General features: G+C 36.3%; 1 protein-coding gene across 14 annotated transcripts in view; it reads right to left on the reverse strand.

Annotated features, from left to right (window-relative positions):
- The window catches only part of DMD (dystrophin), a 2,282,798-nt gene that overhangs the window by 390,395 nt on the left and 1,877,013 nt on the right, over nt 1-15,390 (reverse strand). For all 14 annotated transcript variants that reach the window (XM_032285804.1, XM_032285805.1, XM_032285797.1 and 11 more), the window contains one exon: nt 11,169-11,325. In XM_032285804.1, the coding sequence (XP_032141695.1) occupies nt 11,169-11,325 (157 nt within the window). The remainder of the gene's footprint in view (nt 1-11,168; nt 11,326-15,390) is intronic.

The following is a 15,390-nucleotide window of genomic DNA, read 5'->3' on the forward strand; positions in this document are numbered from 1 at the left end:
AGAGGCTTAATCTTTGTCATTAAGGAACCAATAGTTTGGTTGAGAAGGTATATTTGCAGTATATACTTTTTTTTAAGAATGTTTCACCCATGCAAATTGAAATACAGATAAATTAGTGTTTACCTAAGGCCATCAGTTAATTATACACTTAGAATCTGAATCTTGCAATTCTAAAGTGAAGCTGAAAGTGAGTGATAACAAAAAGTAAAAGCTCCCTGACTTGTAATAATTTGGAAGCCACGTAAGTGGAAAATCCTAATAGCCATGGAAGAAATCAGAAACTTAAAAAACACCAGAAAGTAATAGAGAAGAAACAGGTTATTGATTATATTTTTAAATTTTTAAATTTTTTTTGAGATGGAGTCTTACTCTGTCACCCAGTCTAGAGTGCAATGGTGTGATTTCAGCTCACAGTCACCTCCACCTCCTGGGTTCAAGTGATTCTCCTGCCTCAGCCTCCTGAGTGGCTGGTACTACAGGCACGTGCCACCACACCCTGCTAATTTTTGTAGTTTTAGTAGAGACAGAGTTTTAGCATGTTGGGCAAGCTGGTCTCGAGCTCTTGACCTCAGGTGATCTGCTTGCCTTGGCCTCCCAAAGTGCTGGGATTACAAGCATGAGCCACCACACACAGCCATTGATTATTTTTTTCTGTCCCTCTTGCTTCTTGCTTATATTACAATAATAGCTAATAATGCTATAAATAGAAGTAGCTCAGAACCATGTGTGGAGGGGATGAAAAGTAAGATACTGATTTGCTTCATGAGAGGGACAAGATGAGAACTCTGGGCACAGGTAATGACATTACAGGGAGAAAATCTATCTTGCTTTCTCCTGGAGACAGTGGATTTATGATCATATTACTATGGATGTGAGTAAAGGCCCATACTTTTCAAAACACAGATGTCTTTCAATAGTGTAGAGTTTGCCTGGAGCTGAATTTTACCTATACTCATATTGAAATGGTAAATTTGTATTTTTCAGAATAAAACTTGATAGAATATTACAAATACTACCAATATTTGTAAGCAGAGCTTCCCAGAACCATCCTAGGAGGCAGACTGAAGTGGTGAAAAGAGCACTGTTCTAAGTGGCAGGAGCCTTTGGCTTCAAGCCTGGGCTGGACCAGACCTGGTTGCAGTGATCTAGAGAAAGTGATAAACTCTTCCTGCTCCTCTGTGTTCTCATTTGTAAAATGTGGGGATTTGCTAAAACCTTATCTAAGTTCTAACATCCAGTTATTGTATGCTATAACCAATTTGTTAAGATCATTAATGAGCCACAGGCCTGTTCTATGGTGGCAGTTTGAGAGTCTCTGCTAAGCATTATTATTGATGCTTAAAAACCGTAGCTATAGCTCAGCATGTAGTAAATACTCAATAAACATTGCTAACTAAAATACAGAACACCCTACTAAAATACAAAAAATTAGCTGGGCGTGGTGGCACGCACCTGTAGTCCAGCTACTCAGAAGCCTGAGGCAGGGGAATCGCTTGAACCCAGGAGATGGAGGTTGCAGTAAGCCAAAATTGTGCCACTGCATTCCAGCCTGGTGACAGAGCAAGACTCCATCTCAAAAATAATAATAATAATAATAATAATAATAATAATACAGAACATCCAGCTAAAAAACCAGAGTGTGTTATATGTAGGCCAAGTTGATTTAGATGCAAAACAGGCTTGCAGGTGAAAGCCTGGACTCAAGAATCATAAGAGGAAAAAAAAGTAATGGTGTAAACTGGGAAAAATGGACAGATCTTATTCTAGGTCTACTCATGTTCCAGATCCAAAGCTGAGAGTCACTGCTGAGTTACTGGGTGGAATTTTCTTAAGAGGTGGTCCCATTAGCATTGCCTTCTTCAACCTAGTGATTTCTTAAAGGAGATTTTCACTTCCAAACACTCATAAGTTCCATGGTTTGAACTGCTGCTTGGGGCTTTTCCTGTAGTCTGCAGGATTAGGTAGGAGATGAGAGGACACTAGACAGACTCTGAAGTGTAGGATGATCCAACAGTTTTGCTCATTCAACAAATGGTTACTGAGCAGGCATAGAACAAGACATTAACATAGTCATATCTGTAACTTGATGTGTATTTAATAGTTTTGTCATCCTATATCATCATTCTTGTTCCTGTATTATTTCTACCTTATTTTTATGTCTCCTATATTGATTCTATGTCTGTAAAGAAAGTTGTTGAATATATTCAGACTCCAAAGGACTTTCTTCCTTTAAATGGCCACCATATTTATTGAGTCTCAAAGACATAAAAAACATTTTACTAAATGCTCACTTAGGGACAAGCAATGCTCAATTAACTTAAAAACGAGGTCTTGGAAAAGGGCAAGGAATCCAGAAATCTACATGTCAGGGTTGCAAGAATATTGCCCCCAAGAATCTAAAGCAAATTCATAGGGGTTCACGGATGAAAAACATTTGAAGAAAGAGGCAATGGAGCAAACAACAAAAAGAGGCATTTCCCTTAATATTCATTTGAGAGAGCTAATATTACAGAAGTTATGAACATGGGTATCTGGGCTATAAAGAAAAGGCCATAATCATCTTTTCTTATTGAGATAAGAACACTTAATATGAACTTTACCCTGTTAATGCGTTTTTAAGTGCAGAAATCAGTATTGTTAACTACAGGCACAAAATTATAGAGCAGATCTCTAGAGCTTTTTCATCTTGCATAACTGAAACTTTATATCCATTGAGCAACAACTCCCCCCAACAATGTCTGACAACCATTTCTCTACTCTCTGCTTCTATCAGTTCGACTACATAATCATCTAAATAAGAAGAAAAAAAGTTCCATCTTATTTTCACCCCACTTCTGAATAAAAGTGAAGATAAGGAATTGAAGTATTAGATACATCCAGCCCTTGTTTCAGACAGTCAACGACATGAACAATATTAATTTATAAATGAAATTGAATAAATTTGACATAAAATGGAAAAATAAATGAACATATTTCAGGCCTGAAATTATTTTTTTTAAATCTAGTTGTATTCAGTGAAAAAACATTTTTGAGTGTTTAAGGGGAAAATGTGTTTAACAAACTCTGTGTTGAGATTTATTTTTCTGGAAGTCTTTGAAAATAAAAATTGTATTCTCTGAGATCAAGGGCATGGGCTAGAACAGTCCAGCCTGCTTGCAGGTCTGTGATACGATGGAGGAATAGTTTAGTGCGCACACAGCATCTTCAACAGCTGTTTGACTCTCAATTCTAAGGCTGGGCTGCTTCCAACAATCACTGGGAAAGCTACTTCCTACTGACAATAATGTTAAGTTCTGAGCTGACCTTGAGGGATCACTGGTGAAAACTCAACCTGCTCCCATGACCATTTAGGGAACTAGGTCTTAGGTCATTGGTCCTAAACTTTAAGTTTTCGAAATTACTTTTGAAATGATAGCAAAAATGAATGGATTAGTAGGAAATCCTGTGACAAATTAATTTGCATGCATTCTCAAGAGACTGAGCCAAAATTTCAGATTGTCAAGTACAAGTGGTAAATAATTTCTGAATCATACCATTTGTGTCTGTCTATCAACATAATCCAAAAATGGAACCCTGATTTGTTTTAAGCACATCCCCTCAAACATGATAATTCCCAAGTCTTTCTCGGATGGCAACATCATTATTTTATTTGTTCAAGCCATAGACCTCAGAATTATCCTTGACTTTTTGCTTCCTCTCACGCGCCACATTCTATTATCTTAAGTGCTATCAATTGCACCTTCAAAATATATCTTGTATCAAATAATTATTCACCATATCTATCATTTCCACTCTAGTCCAAGTAATGATTTCCTTCCGAGATGACCTCGCCACTCTCCTTTTTCTGTGTCTTCAGATTCGCTCTTTTTACAGTCAATTCTCCATCGCAGCAAGAGTCAACTTCTAACCACATAAATCAGATCACATCATCCCTGCTGAGAGCCTTCCAGTGATGTCTCATTACACACAGAATAAAATCCACCTCCAAACTATGGCCTGCAAGACCATTCATTATCTAGCCTCTCCGTCTTTCTACAACCTATCACTGTCTACTGATCTTACTACCCCTGAGATACATAGCCCATCTTGCTACTTCTGCAACACTCTAAACCTGTTCTTACCATTAGGCTTTTGAATTTGGTGCTTCTTCTGTCTAGAATCCTCTTAATTCAAGGTTTTTGTGATACCTTGGCTCACTCACTCACTCACACAGGTTTTGTTTGTTTGAGACAGGGTCTCACTCTGTCACCCAGGCTGGAGTACAGTGGCACAATCTCAGTTCACTGCAACCTCTGTCTCTCGGGTTCAAGCGATTCCCATACCTCAGCCTCCTGAGTAGCTGGGGCTATAGGCGCACACCACCACACCTGGCCAATTTTTGGTAGACATGGGATTTCACTATGTTGCTTAGGCTGGTCTCAAACTCTTGACATCCAGGGATCTGCCTGCTTCAGCCTCCCAAAGGACTGTGATCACAGGCATGAGCCAACGTGCCCAGCCTCACACAAGTCTTTACCCAAAAATAACCTCCTCACATAGGCCAGTGCTCCTCAGTCTTTCTCTATTCATGCTTTGTTTATTTTCTCTTCCTAGCACTTACTACATGACATAACTTCATGTGTTAACGTATTAGTTTACTATGTATTTCTGTCACTAAAATCTAAACATCCATAGGGGCAGAGACTCCTTTTGTTCACTAACATATCCTTAACACAGAGTAGGCTCTTCATAAATAAATTTCTTGAAAGAATCAATATATTCTAGGAACCTGTGTTATGGTATAATTTTTCCTAAAATAATTTATTTTTTTGGGGAAAAAGGAAGAGCACAGAAAAAGATCAAGGGATCATTTGTAATTAAATGTATAATGTGTATAAAAGTGCTTTGTAAAGGCACTTTTAAACTATTTTAAAGAGTACTATTTTAAAGAGTATTTGTCAAGATATCAAAATATTAGAGAGAAGGCTTCAGTAGACAAGTCAGTTTGTGAATTATTCACATCTCATCTTGTTACAGTCATTAAAGAAAAGCAGCAATTCCTAGATGACTCAGTTCTTCAGTTTTGATGATAAAGCTAGTTTTCAGAAGACTTAGACTTAGTTTTCAGAAGACTCAAACGCCTAGAAATGCAGTTCTAAAAATAAGTTTTAAGTCATTTCTATTCAGCATCCCTAAATATGACTGCATAGGATATCAACCTTATACAAAAATGATAAAAAACAGATCAAAAAGATGTCTATTTCCTCCAACATGGCTAAAAAGACATCTTAGAGTAGATATAACTAACAGTCAAGTTGTTTAGAAACTTCAAGAGGCCAGGTCATTGAATGCTAGAATGAATCACTCTACCCCAACTTTTTGTTGTTTTTCAGAGGTGATAGGGAACAACACATTTTTCTTAACACAGAGCTAACTTAAATCTTAACATTCACAAATGGCACCCGAAGATATTTTCTATTTCTGTAAAAAGAAAACTCATCAAGCTAACATACATACTAAAATGTATCCCATGTAAGCAGGCCAACATTGATAACAGAATTAGCTTAAATAAATGTATAATCTACAACATGATTTCAGGATAATTTTATTGAATTTCTAAGCCTCTCTCTCACTTTGTGGTGACTTCTGAGGAAATCGAACATGCATAATATATGACCTGACAAATGAACAAGTAAACTACTTTATTCAAGCCTTTTCATTTGTCAACAGCATCCAAGCAATAATGGCTTTCTGTCCACTCTTTTAATAATGTATGTATTGATTACTTCCGTCTAAATCTTAACCAGAAAATCTCGGAAAGCTCTGAAGGTGTCCTTAATGTTCTCTAGGGAAGGGATTATAGAGATTTTTTAATTGAAAGATGAAAATCTAGTGACAAATAATTTCATTAGTAAAAATGCAAACAAAAAGTCATTACCTACACTGTTCTTATAATCAAGATCTCATCTCCATTTGGGTTTGGAGTAGGAGGATGGGAATTGAATAAGCTGATATTTTACTGCAGTTCTCCTTAGAAATTCCCGACTATGATTTGCTCCTTTAAAACTCTCTCTAGGTTAATCACAGGATTAGACAAGTAATAAATATCACTTTAGAGACTGCTCAAGTAAAACAAAGGAAGTCAGTTTTTAAAATATATCTGGACCAAAATAATACACACTAATTGAAAACGAGTCAGTCTAGTGAGGCAAGTAATGAGGAACTGTAAAGGCCAGGATAATGTATTCAAAAGATATAAAAATTGGTCAGTTTATATTTGCTAAGGCACATTTGAGCTTTAATTATTTATAACACTTCACTGCATCTGCAGCATTATTTTATTAATTAGTCTTGAGAGCCATTCAGTTGCAGGTGTTATGCTGCCCAGCTGGTTTGGGGAACAGAGATCTCCTCCCATGTGTGTGAAAATTGCTTTGAGGAATGAGACTATAGTCCCCAAACACCTCTGTGGAGTATCTTGGAATTTACCTACAGAAGAACCATATCTCTCATGATCACAGCAATTGACATTGACTTCATATTTTCCCTACAAGAAAAGAGTACAAGACATGGAATATTTTGCTACAAAATGTTATCACTAATCTGAAATGATACCAAAAAATAAAAAATAAAAATTACCTGTTTTATAAACATCCTGATTTATAGAATATGAAAGTGAAAATGAAAAATATTTGATTGTAGTTTCGACTGTTGACATTTTAAGGGAATCTGTATCCCCATAAAAAGCAACAGCAAAGGGCATTAATAAACAATAGATAGTAAGCAGATGATTTTTTTTAAAGTGGCACTCCAAATCCATGCGGAATACATTTACAATTACAGTGACCCATCTTGATAACAAGCAATCTATATAAACAACAATTAAATCAAGAAACCCGTAAAGAGCAACACAATTTACCATCCTGGAAACATGGCAAAGTAAACAAAAGTCCACAAATATAAGATCTGTCAACGATTAGATCTTGATGGAGTTTTATACTGACTGTTTTCTCTTTCTCTTTTCCTAATTGAGTTCAGGAGATCCGATAGAGAGACCCAGTTTCAAGGATCTTCCATTGTTGTTTTGTCCACATCAAGAGCATCACTAACTAGATATCCCATATATGAAAGGGATACCATATACCACAAAGTTGACAAAACTTTGAGTCAAACAGACTACTAAATTGTTCTCTCATCAGCACTCAGGAGTGATGATGTTGTTTGAGGAAGGAGAGTGTTTCATGTCAAGAATTTTTCTTAAAAATACCAAGAGAAGCTTGAAAAAGCATTGGGCCAAACTACAGGTAAAAACAGTATCCATCGTGTGTTTATTGCAGCACTATTCACAATAGCAAAGACTTGGAACCAACCCAAATATCCATCAATGATAGACTGGATAAAGAAAATGTGGCACATATACACCATGGAATACTACGCAGCCATAAAATTGGATGAGTTCATGTCCTTTGCAGGGACATAGATGAAGCTGGAAACCATCATTCTCAGCAAACTAACAGAGGAACAGAAAACCAAACATCGCATGTTTTCACTCATAAGTGGGAACTGAACAATGAGAACACATGGACACAAGAAGGGGAACATCACACACTGGGGCCTGCTGGGGAGTGGGGTGGGGTAGGGGAGGGATAGCATTAGGAGAAATGCCGAATGTGGATGAGGGGTTGATGGGTGCAGCAAACCACCATGACACAAGTATACCTGTGTAACAAACCTGCACGTTCTGTACCTGTACCCCAGAACTTAAAGTATAAAACAAACAAACAGTGTGCATCAAAGTAGCTCTACGCACTTTACAAAAAGATGCTTAGTTAGGAATAAACCAACAAATCCTGTACATAAGGAAGGAATATCAGTCTGTTCTTTCTTTCCCTGCCCTTGGTCTCAATATCCTTTATCTATTCAGTGTCTACCATGTACTAGGCACTTTGGAATGTGCTGGATAGAAAAATGACAGCTTTCCTCCTCCCCAAAATCTTTTTGAAGAACATGGTTTAGCAAGAGTGGTTGACACTAATCAAAAAGTAACACATGTACATGATGACAAAGAATGGTATGTTATAAAAAAGTAGACAATTTTAGGAGAGTGTGTAAAGGGAGATTTGGTCAAATGGAGGCAACAGGGAAAAGCCTGCAGAATGTCTGAGCCAATATGGAAAGGATTATTAGATGATAACCACAATATTATGCGTGGGTGGGTATGGGTAAAAGGGTTTGAGATAGAGGACCAGCATGTTTAAAGCCCCACCTAAGAGGGACATGCAGAATTGGAAAAAGGAAAGAGAGGCAGTATGGCTGGTGTTCAAACTGCCAGGGAAGAGCATCAAGAAAAGAGAAGGTTGAGGCCAGACAAGCCAGATAGTGCCTTGTCACCCTGGTTGAGGATTTTGGTCTTTTTCCAAGAGCACTGAAAAAACTACTATATTGTTAAGACAAGGACTGATAAAATTGGATTTATGTTTTTTACACAGGTTATTCTGACTGAAATGTAGAGGCTGCATTGTAGGGTGCCAAGAGCAGATGTAGAAAGGTTAGGAGAAATGGTCTCTTATAATTATGACGATGACAATGGTAGACAGTCAAAAACTATTTTGAAGGTGAATTGACCCATTGATGTCTTGGTAGTAGAAGGCTGAATGCTGGCCATCCAGGAAAGGTACTGTACCTGTCCACTTTGTTGTTGTCTGGTATGAGAAAATATTTAGTTAGAATCTCCAAGTTTTGGAGTTTTGTGGATTGCAGCAACAAAAAGATAAAGAAGCAAAGGGTTTTAGAGTTTTGAAAACAAGTTATTAAAATCTAGAAAATGGAATCTAAGTTGTATTTGGAAGGAGGCAAATATGGAACGGTAGAGGAACTAATGTATAAAACACAGAGTGATCAATGGGCAGGAAATCTTGTGAAATTCCAGAAAGGTATCAGTTAGCTATGTGAGCAAGCACACTAACCAAGTGGGGATTAATTAACTTTATTCTGGTGAGCATAACTCTAGCATCACCATATCCCCAAGTCATGTAATTTGTCATGAGATGCCTAGTAAGGACTGAGTAAGCACAAACAATTTACCACTCTTAACAAGCAACCAAAACTAATAACCAGGAATAGTGAAGCAGTATTTATAACAAAACACCGGCTAGAAGAAACCACAGCAATTATTTGGACCAATTTCCTCATATTACAGTTGAAGAACAAAATAGCAATCAGAATCCATGTTATGAAGGAATATGACTAGAATGTCAGTCTCCTGACTCCTAGTGCACATGTCCAATGATTCATTTTCTTTGGTTTCTAGAACTAGCATAAAATTCATCTTTTGTTGAAATTCTGTCTCATTTCACTGTATCACATAATGCATTTTTTTTAAAAAGGCCCATCCTTCTCAATGAATATTTTTCTATATGTATACCAGAGTGTTTTGGCTGTTTATTCCAAGTCATAACATTTTAAACACATAGCACCATTAAATTTCACCCTACTTCAAAAGCTAATTTAATATTCAGAAATATATGAAGGCAGATGGTTAAAGGAGAAATTGGCAGTTTCTCTAGCATTTCTTTGCAAAGACCCCGGGTCTTCTTTCATATTCTCTTCCCTTTTAAAATTTCCTATATCCTCTTTTCCAGAATAAAATAAACCCTTGACCTTTCCTCAAGATGCCACCTTTGGTGTTATATCCACAGACATCTTCCCTTTATATGCTGAACATTAAAAAGCAGCACCATTTTATCAAGTTTTTATTATTTGGTAGTAATATGTTTGGTCTGCTATTCATTTCTGTTCTTGCACCTTTTATTCTCATTTCAAAAACACTTAACAGTATCCATTCTACACTAGACACTTCGCTAGGCTCTAAGGTCTCAGAGGTGAACAAGACAAAATCTCTGCCTTTTTCACTCAGTGCTTGGTAGAGAAGATAGAAATGTAAGTAAAAATAAAGCCAAAAAAGGAAACAATTGGTTATCGTTGGAGGATGCTAGTGAACAACTTGTTATTCTGAAAACTGGTAAAATTGAAACATGTATGTTGCTTGTCCAATATGAAGGTATACTGAGTACCAAAATAGGAGACAAGTGCAAAATGTTTTTTTCATAGACCTACCCCAGTGAATGAATGAAGAAGGGATGATAGGGATAGGCAATTATCACACTGCAACCCCTACCCACTGATCATTAACAGCTATTAGACATCACACAAAAAGAGAAAACAAGACACTATATATCATCTCCTGATGATGGAAGGATGCACAAACACCTGTGAAGCAGTCTTGCCAAAAAAACCAAACCAAATATGATCAAACTATAGAAACGCACTATTCAATCGGTAGCCACTGGCAACGCCTGGCTACTGAGTACTTGGAATGTAATGAGCCTGAATTGAGATGTTCTGTAAATGCACATTTTTATATTGATTGCATATTGAAATGATAATAAGAATTGTACTACAGTTCCATAAGAATGAAGGGAGGAAACAGGGTGAAAGGTACAGGGAGACTATACTATCGTAGACACTTACTGTGAATCTGTAATTACTCATAAATAAAAAGCAATAAAAAGACCAATTCACCAAAGAAAGGTGTGGGTCTGATTTCAATTTTTATTTAAACCAAAACCAGAAAATGTTTAAAAACTGCATAAGATGTATGAGAAAAATAGAAATTTGAATATGGACTGGGTATCTGATATGATGCAATTATTGATATTTCAAAAGTATTATAGTAGCAAGGTGATTACCTTAAAGGAGTGAATCCTATCTTTTAATCTTTTGAAATATCAACAAATAAAATAGCACCTACTTGATATTTGCTTTAAAATAATGGGCTAAGAGGTATAGAATGAATAAGATCTTAGATGAGTTGATAATTGTTGATGTCTTGAGGAGTACATGAGTTTTATTGTAGCATTCTGTCTACTATTGTATATGTTCAATATTCTTCATAATGAAAAGTTTTTTTTTTTTTAAATAGCCAAAAGAGATGAACGATTTCTTAAAAGGGTATTATTAATGCAGACATTTAAAATATAATGTCTTGGATTAGTTATAATTGACCCTTGGGTGAGAGGAGTAATAAAGATTTCTATTCAACTTAATTTCAACCAAAATTGATTTTAAAATAGTCACTGGATTACTATGTGTTTAACATGTGCAAGGCACTAGGCTTAAAAATGTCCTACCCTATGTACATCGTTCTGCTTCTGAACTGCTGGGAAGTCGCCTCCAATAGGTGCCTGCCGGCTTAATTCATCATCTTTCAGCTGTAGCCACACCAGAAGCTCCTGTAGAGAAAGGTGCAGACGCTTCCACTGGTCAGAACTGGCTTCCAAATGAGACCTGAAAAATAACAGCAGCATGCTATGTCAGAACATCGAGAAGTATAATTGATGATTCTAACAATTCCATTAAAAAAGTACATTGGTACTTTTTAAAATAAAAAGTGCAATAAACCTATTGTGAACTACAAAGCAGCCTTCAATAAAAATCTGGCTACTTACTTTTGAGGGCCATAAAAAGGGGGATAGTTTGATGGCAATTTTGAGAAAAGGCAGTGTTTAGCCATATGTTTATTTCCACATGCATAATGCGGAGACTTTTGGCATGAAATATACTCTGGAATCTATTGCTTTTCCATACTGTTGAAGTCAATGATTCTTAATATTTCTGGTAGAAAAATTGGATGCAGTGACTAACAAAAAATACTTCATTTACATGTGACTCATGCTAGTACTGGAATTCTTTCTGCCTTGAGAAATGGAAAGGTCTCTCCCCACATCTTGACTTTTCCATTTCTACACCCTAGGCAGCCTTTTCTATTGAGTTCTTCCATCTGGCGTCTGTTCCTTTCTGCTCCTCTTCCCAAATGCTTCTCCTTTTCCCCTACCCTCCTTTATTTGTGTGTACCTGGGATTTGTCTTCACCAAGTTCCAACATTTTCTGCTTTGTTTCCTTTGTGTAAAAAGTACTAAGACAACAACTCACATGGAAGAGTAAAATCAGACATTTATCCGAAAGCTTCCCCTGAAAGTGAATAATTTAGGCAGGAGACTGAGTACTTTACTGTCAACTGTATTTAGAACATGTTAATCCTTAGAAGCCATTTAAGAATACACAAATGAATGATCTATGCTATAAAATCCACATTTCACTTGAAGATGAGAAGCTAAATTAATAAAACAAATCATCATCCAGAAAACAAAGAGGAAGAGCAGAGCATTAGCAAAGCTTTATCTTCAGGTAAATTAGAAATTATGCTGAATCACTCAGCTATTATCAGCAATTACTAATTAATTCCTAATAATGCAACCTATAACATAAGTATAATAAAGTCTTTAATGCTGCAAAGATTGAAATATAAAGCAAAGCAATCAGGTAGAGCAACATTTCTCTTAGTCATTTGGTAACTTAGCTTGACATTTCAAATACAATTTTCCTTTTGGCCTTAGTCAAACAGAATCACCAAAGAATACTTATCTACTGAAATTAAATTGTTCTAAACTTTCTGAAGGATAATTTGACAATACCTAAGTCTTTAAAATGTGTGAATACAATGACCCACAGGCTTAAATTCAAGGAATTTATACTAACAAAGAAATTGGAAAAAGATACAAAGATATAGGTGGAAAAACGTTATTTATAGCATCATCTATGATTGCTAAAACAAAATAGAAAGAACTCAAATATTCAGTATGAGGGAATTGCTTGAGAAATGCCAAACTCCAACCTACTGATTGTTTTTAAATGCAATGAAACTTGTATATGTTTTAAATTTAGAAATTAATGAAATTTATATACAAATTTAATTAAATAGATCTTAATTTAAAAAATACTAGGGAATTGATTACATATATAATGGTGCATTCATAGAGTAAGTCCTATGCAATGTTTAATATGATGATATAATCAAATATGTATAGATATGGAGAAGGTCATAATGTAAGTTACTATGTGAGAAAACAGGCTACAGAACAAATATCTATTTTTTAATTTCTCTAAAACATTTGTGTATGTGTATATTTTTGTATGCACATGCTTGACTACGAAAAAATTTTGTAATGACAACCAGCTTATCCCTCAGTGGTAGATTTGCAAGTGATTTATTTCTTAATCTTTATACCTTTCCAAATTGTCAACATTTTCTTTCTATAATTGCAATATAAACAGTATGTTTTGACAAAATGAAGGCATTTACATCAAATAAGATAAATCAAATTGTTCAAGACTCTAAGGGTATTATTTCCTAAGAAGTGAATCATAAAATACCACAAATGTCATAAATTGAATATAATAGTACATGCAGATTGCATACAGTTTGAGGTCAGTTCTTTTATGTTTCTGCACCATCCTTTCAGTTATCACTTTTCCATGATAAGCCTAAGTGACAATTCCCTATGCAAGATTTTAGCTGTTTAATGGCATGTAACGTGTAATGGTTAAACGAATTCCCGGAGGTAGCTGGAATTCACAGCTTGGGCCCTTTGAGAGTGAAAGAGGCTGTCAAGCAGGACATTTTAAAAGGTAGGTGGAGAAAGGTAGGGCTCAGACATAGAAAAGCAGCAAATGGTAAAAAAGGCACTGATTAAATAAATATTTATTGACTGTCTCTAAGTCTCTAGGATGCATTGGGGAGTAGGGAGAGAGGAAGGGAAGAGAGAGTATAAAGATGCCTAATGTTTGGCCTCTGTCTGCCTGGTAGAGGAAACAAAATATCCTTATGGCAGAGAGTTCTAGAGGAGGATATGGTAAAGGGCAGGCTGCCTATGTTGAGACCTCAAGCTGTGGCTTTGTTTATGTAAGGAAGTACTACAATTCCAGTTCTGGGTTAAATGGTGCTGATTAATTATTAGTGGGTCAATGAACCCCTTTGTGTACCCTAAGAGAGAGCAAAATAACTCTGAGACTCTGAGACCTAGGAAATTTTTTTTTTTTTTTTTTTTTTTTTTTTTTTTTTTTTTTTTTTTTTTTGAGACAGAGTCTTGCTCTCTCACCCAGGCTGGAGTGCAATGGTTTGATCTCGGCCCACTGCAGCCTCCACCTCCCAGGTTCAGGCAATTCTCCTGCATCAGCCTCTCAAGTGGCTCGGATTACAGGTATCCACCATCATACCCAGCTAATTTCGGGCATTTTAGAGACAGGGTTTCGCCATGTTGGCCAGGCTGGTCTCGAACTCTTGACCTCAGGTGATCCACCTGCCTCAGTCTCCCGAAGTGCTGGAATTACAGGCATGAGCCACCACGTCCTGCCAGGAATTCAGTTCTAAAGGATCTAAGAGAAACTTGAATGGCATGAAATAGGGACACTGGTAGAAGCTAGGGACAGAGGACAGTCCAGAGAGCTCACACAGCAGCAGAAGACGGACCTGGAACCACAAAAGATGAAAAGCTCTCACATATCTGAGTAAGAGGACTTTCTGTAATTTTTTTCTAAGCTGTGGCATTAGGTAAAATTTCACAATGTTTGACTGATCATTTTAACTACATATCAAATTGCTTCAATTCTTTTTCCTCTCTTAAGGCTCAAGAGTGAAAGGAAAGATGTGATAGGAGGATAAAAACTGCAGCAAAAAACTTATAAAGGACAGAGAACACTGGGTAAGAACTGAAGGGGTGAAAGGCAGCCAGAAAATGGCTTGTAATTTAAAACAGCACATGCCAATGTATGCAAACTAAAGCTCTGGGTCTCAATCTCTAGTGTGCATAAGAAACATTTGAGTAGCTTGTTTAATATCGAGATTGCTAGGTGCCACTTCTAGACTTTCTATAATTATATCAACAATCTCTGCTTTTAACAAGAACCTCCATAACTCCATAGGTAAGCTCCAGAACCATTTCTTGACATAGAATTTATTAAAGCATTTCTGATATGCCCCAAACATTACTTCTTGGGCTCCACAGGGCATAGGTGGCATTTGTCGGTGACTTGATTTTGAAGGTCTAAATGTAAGAAACATTATGAGCTCTGAGCATATTTTCTTTGACCATGTTAAGCCTGTGAAATGTTTTCAAGTCACATTTCTAATACGTTTGTTGGAAGCAGGTGCCTATTTATATTTTCTTGAGTGTATACCAGATATTTCTAAATGATTAACCTATGTTTGCATGTGGAATATCTTATCCTTAAAATGTTTCTTCGTATTTGTAATGACTTTTTTTTTTTTCTGGTTATATTATACATAGGCTGCTGGGGCTGGAAGGAACCTGAGAGATTATAGTTCAACCTTCTTGTTTTAGATATGTGGAAACCAAGATTGCAACGGTATAAAACAGCTGCTGAAAAACATAACTTGAGCTGTCCTATTTAAATATGGGAAATGGAAATTACAAACCTTTGTTAGATGAGAAAATCCTTAAACCTTAGTGGTTTTAACCAAATGTTTTGGATCTCTGAGCAAAAAGGCCTGTT

The sequence above is a fragment of the Sapajus apella genome, unplaced genomic scaffold (assembly GCF_009761245.1).
Source record: "Sapajus apella isolate SASKATOON/1434 unplaced genomic scaffold, GSC_monkey_1.0 scaffold17, whole genome shotgun sequence".
Lineage (NCBI taxonomy): Eukaryota > Metazoa > Chordata > Mammalia > Primates > Cebidae > Sapajus > Sapajus apella.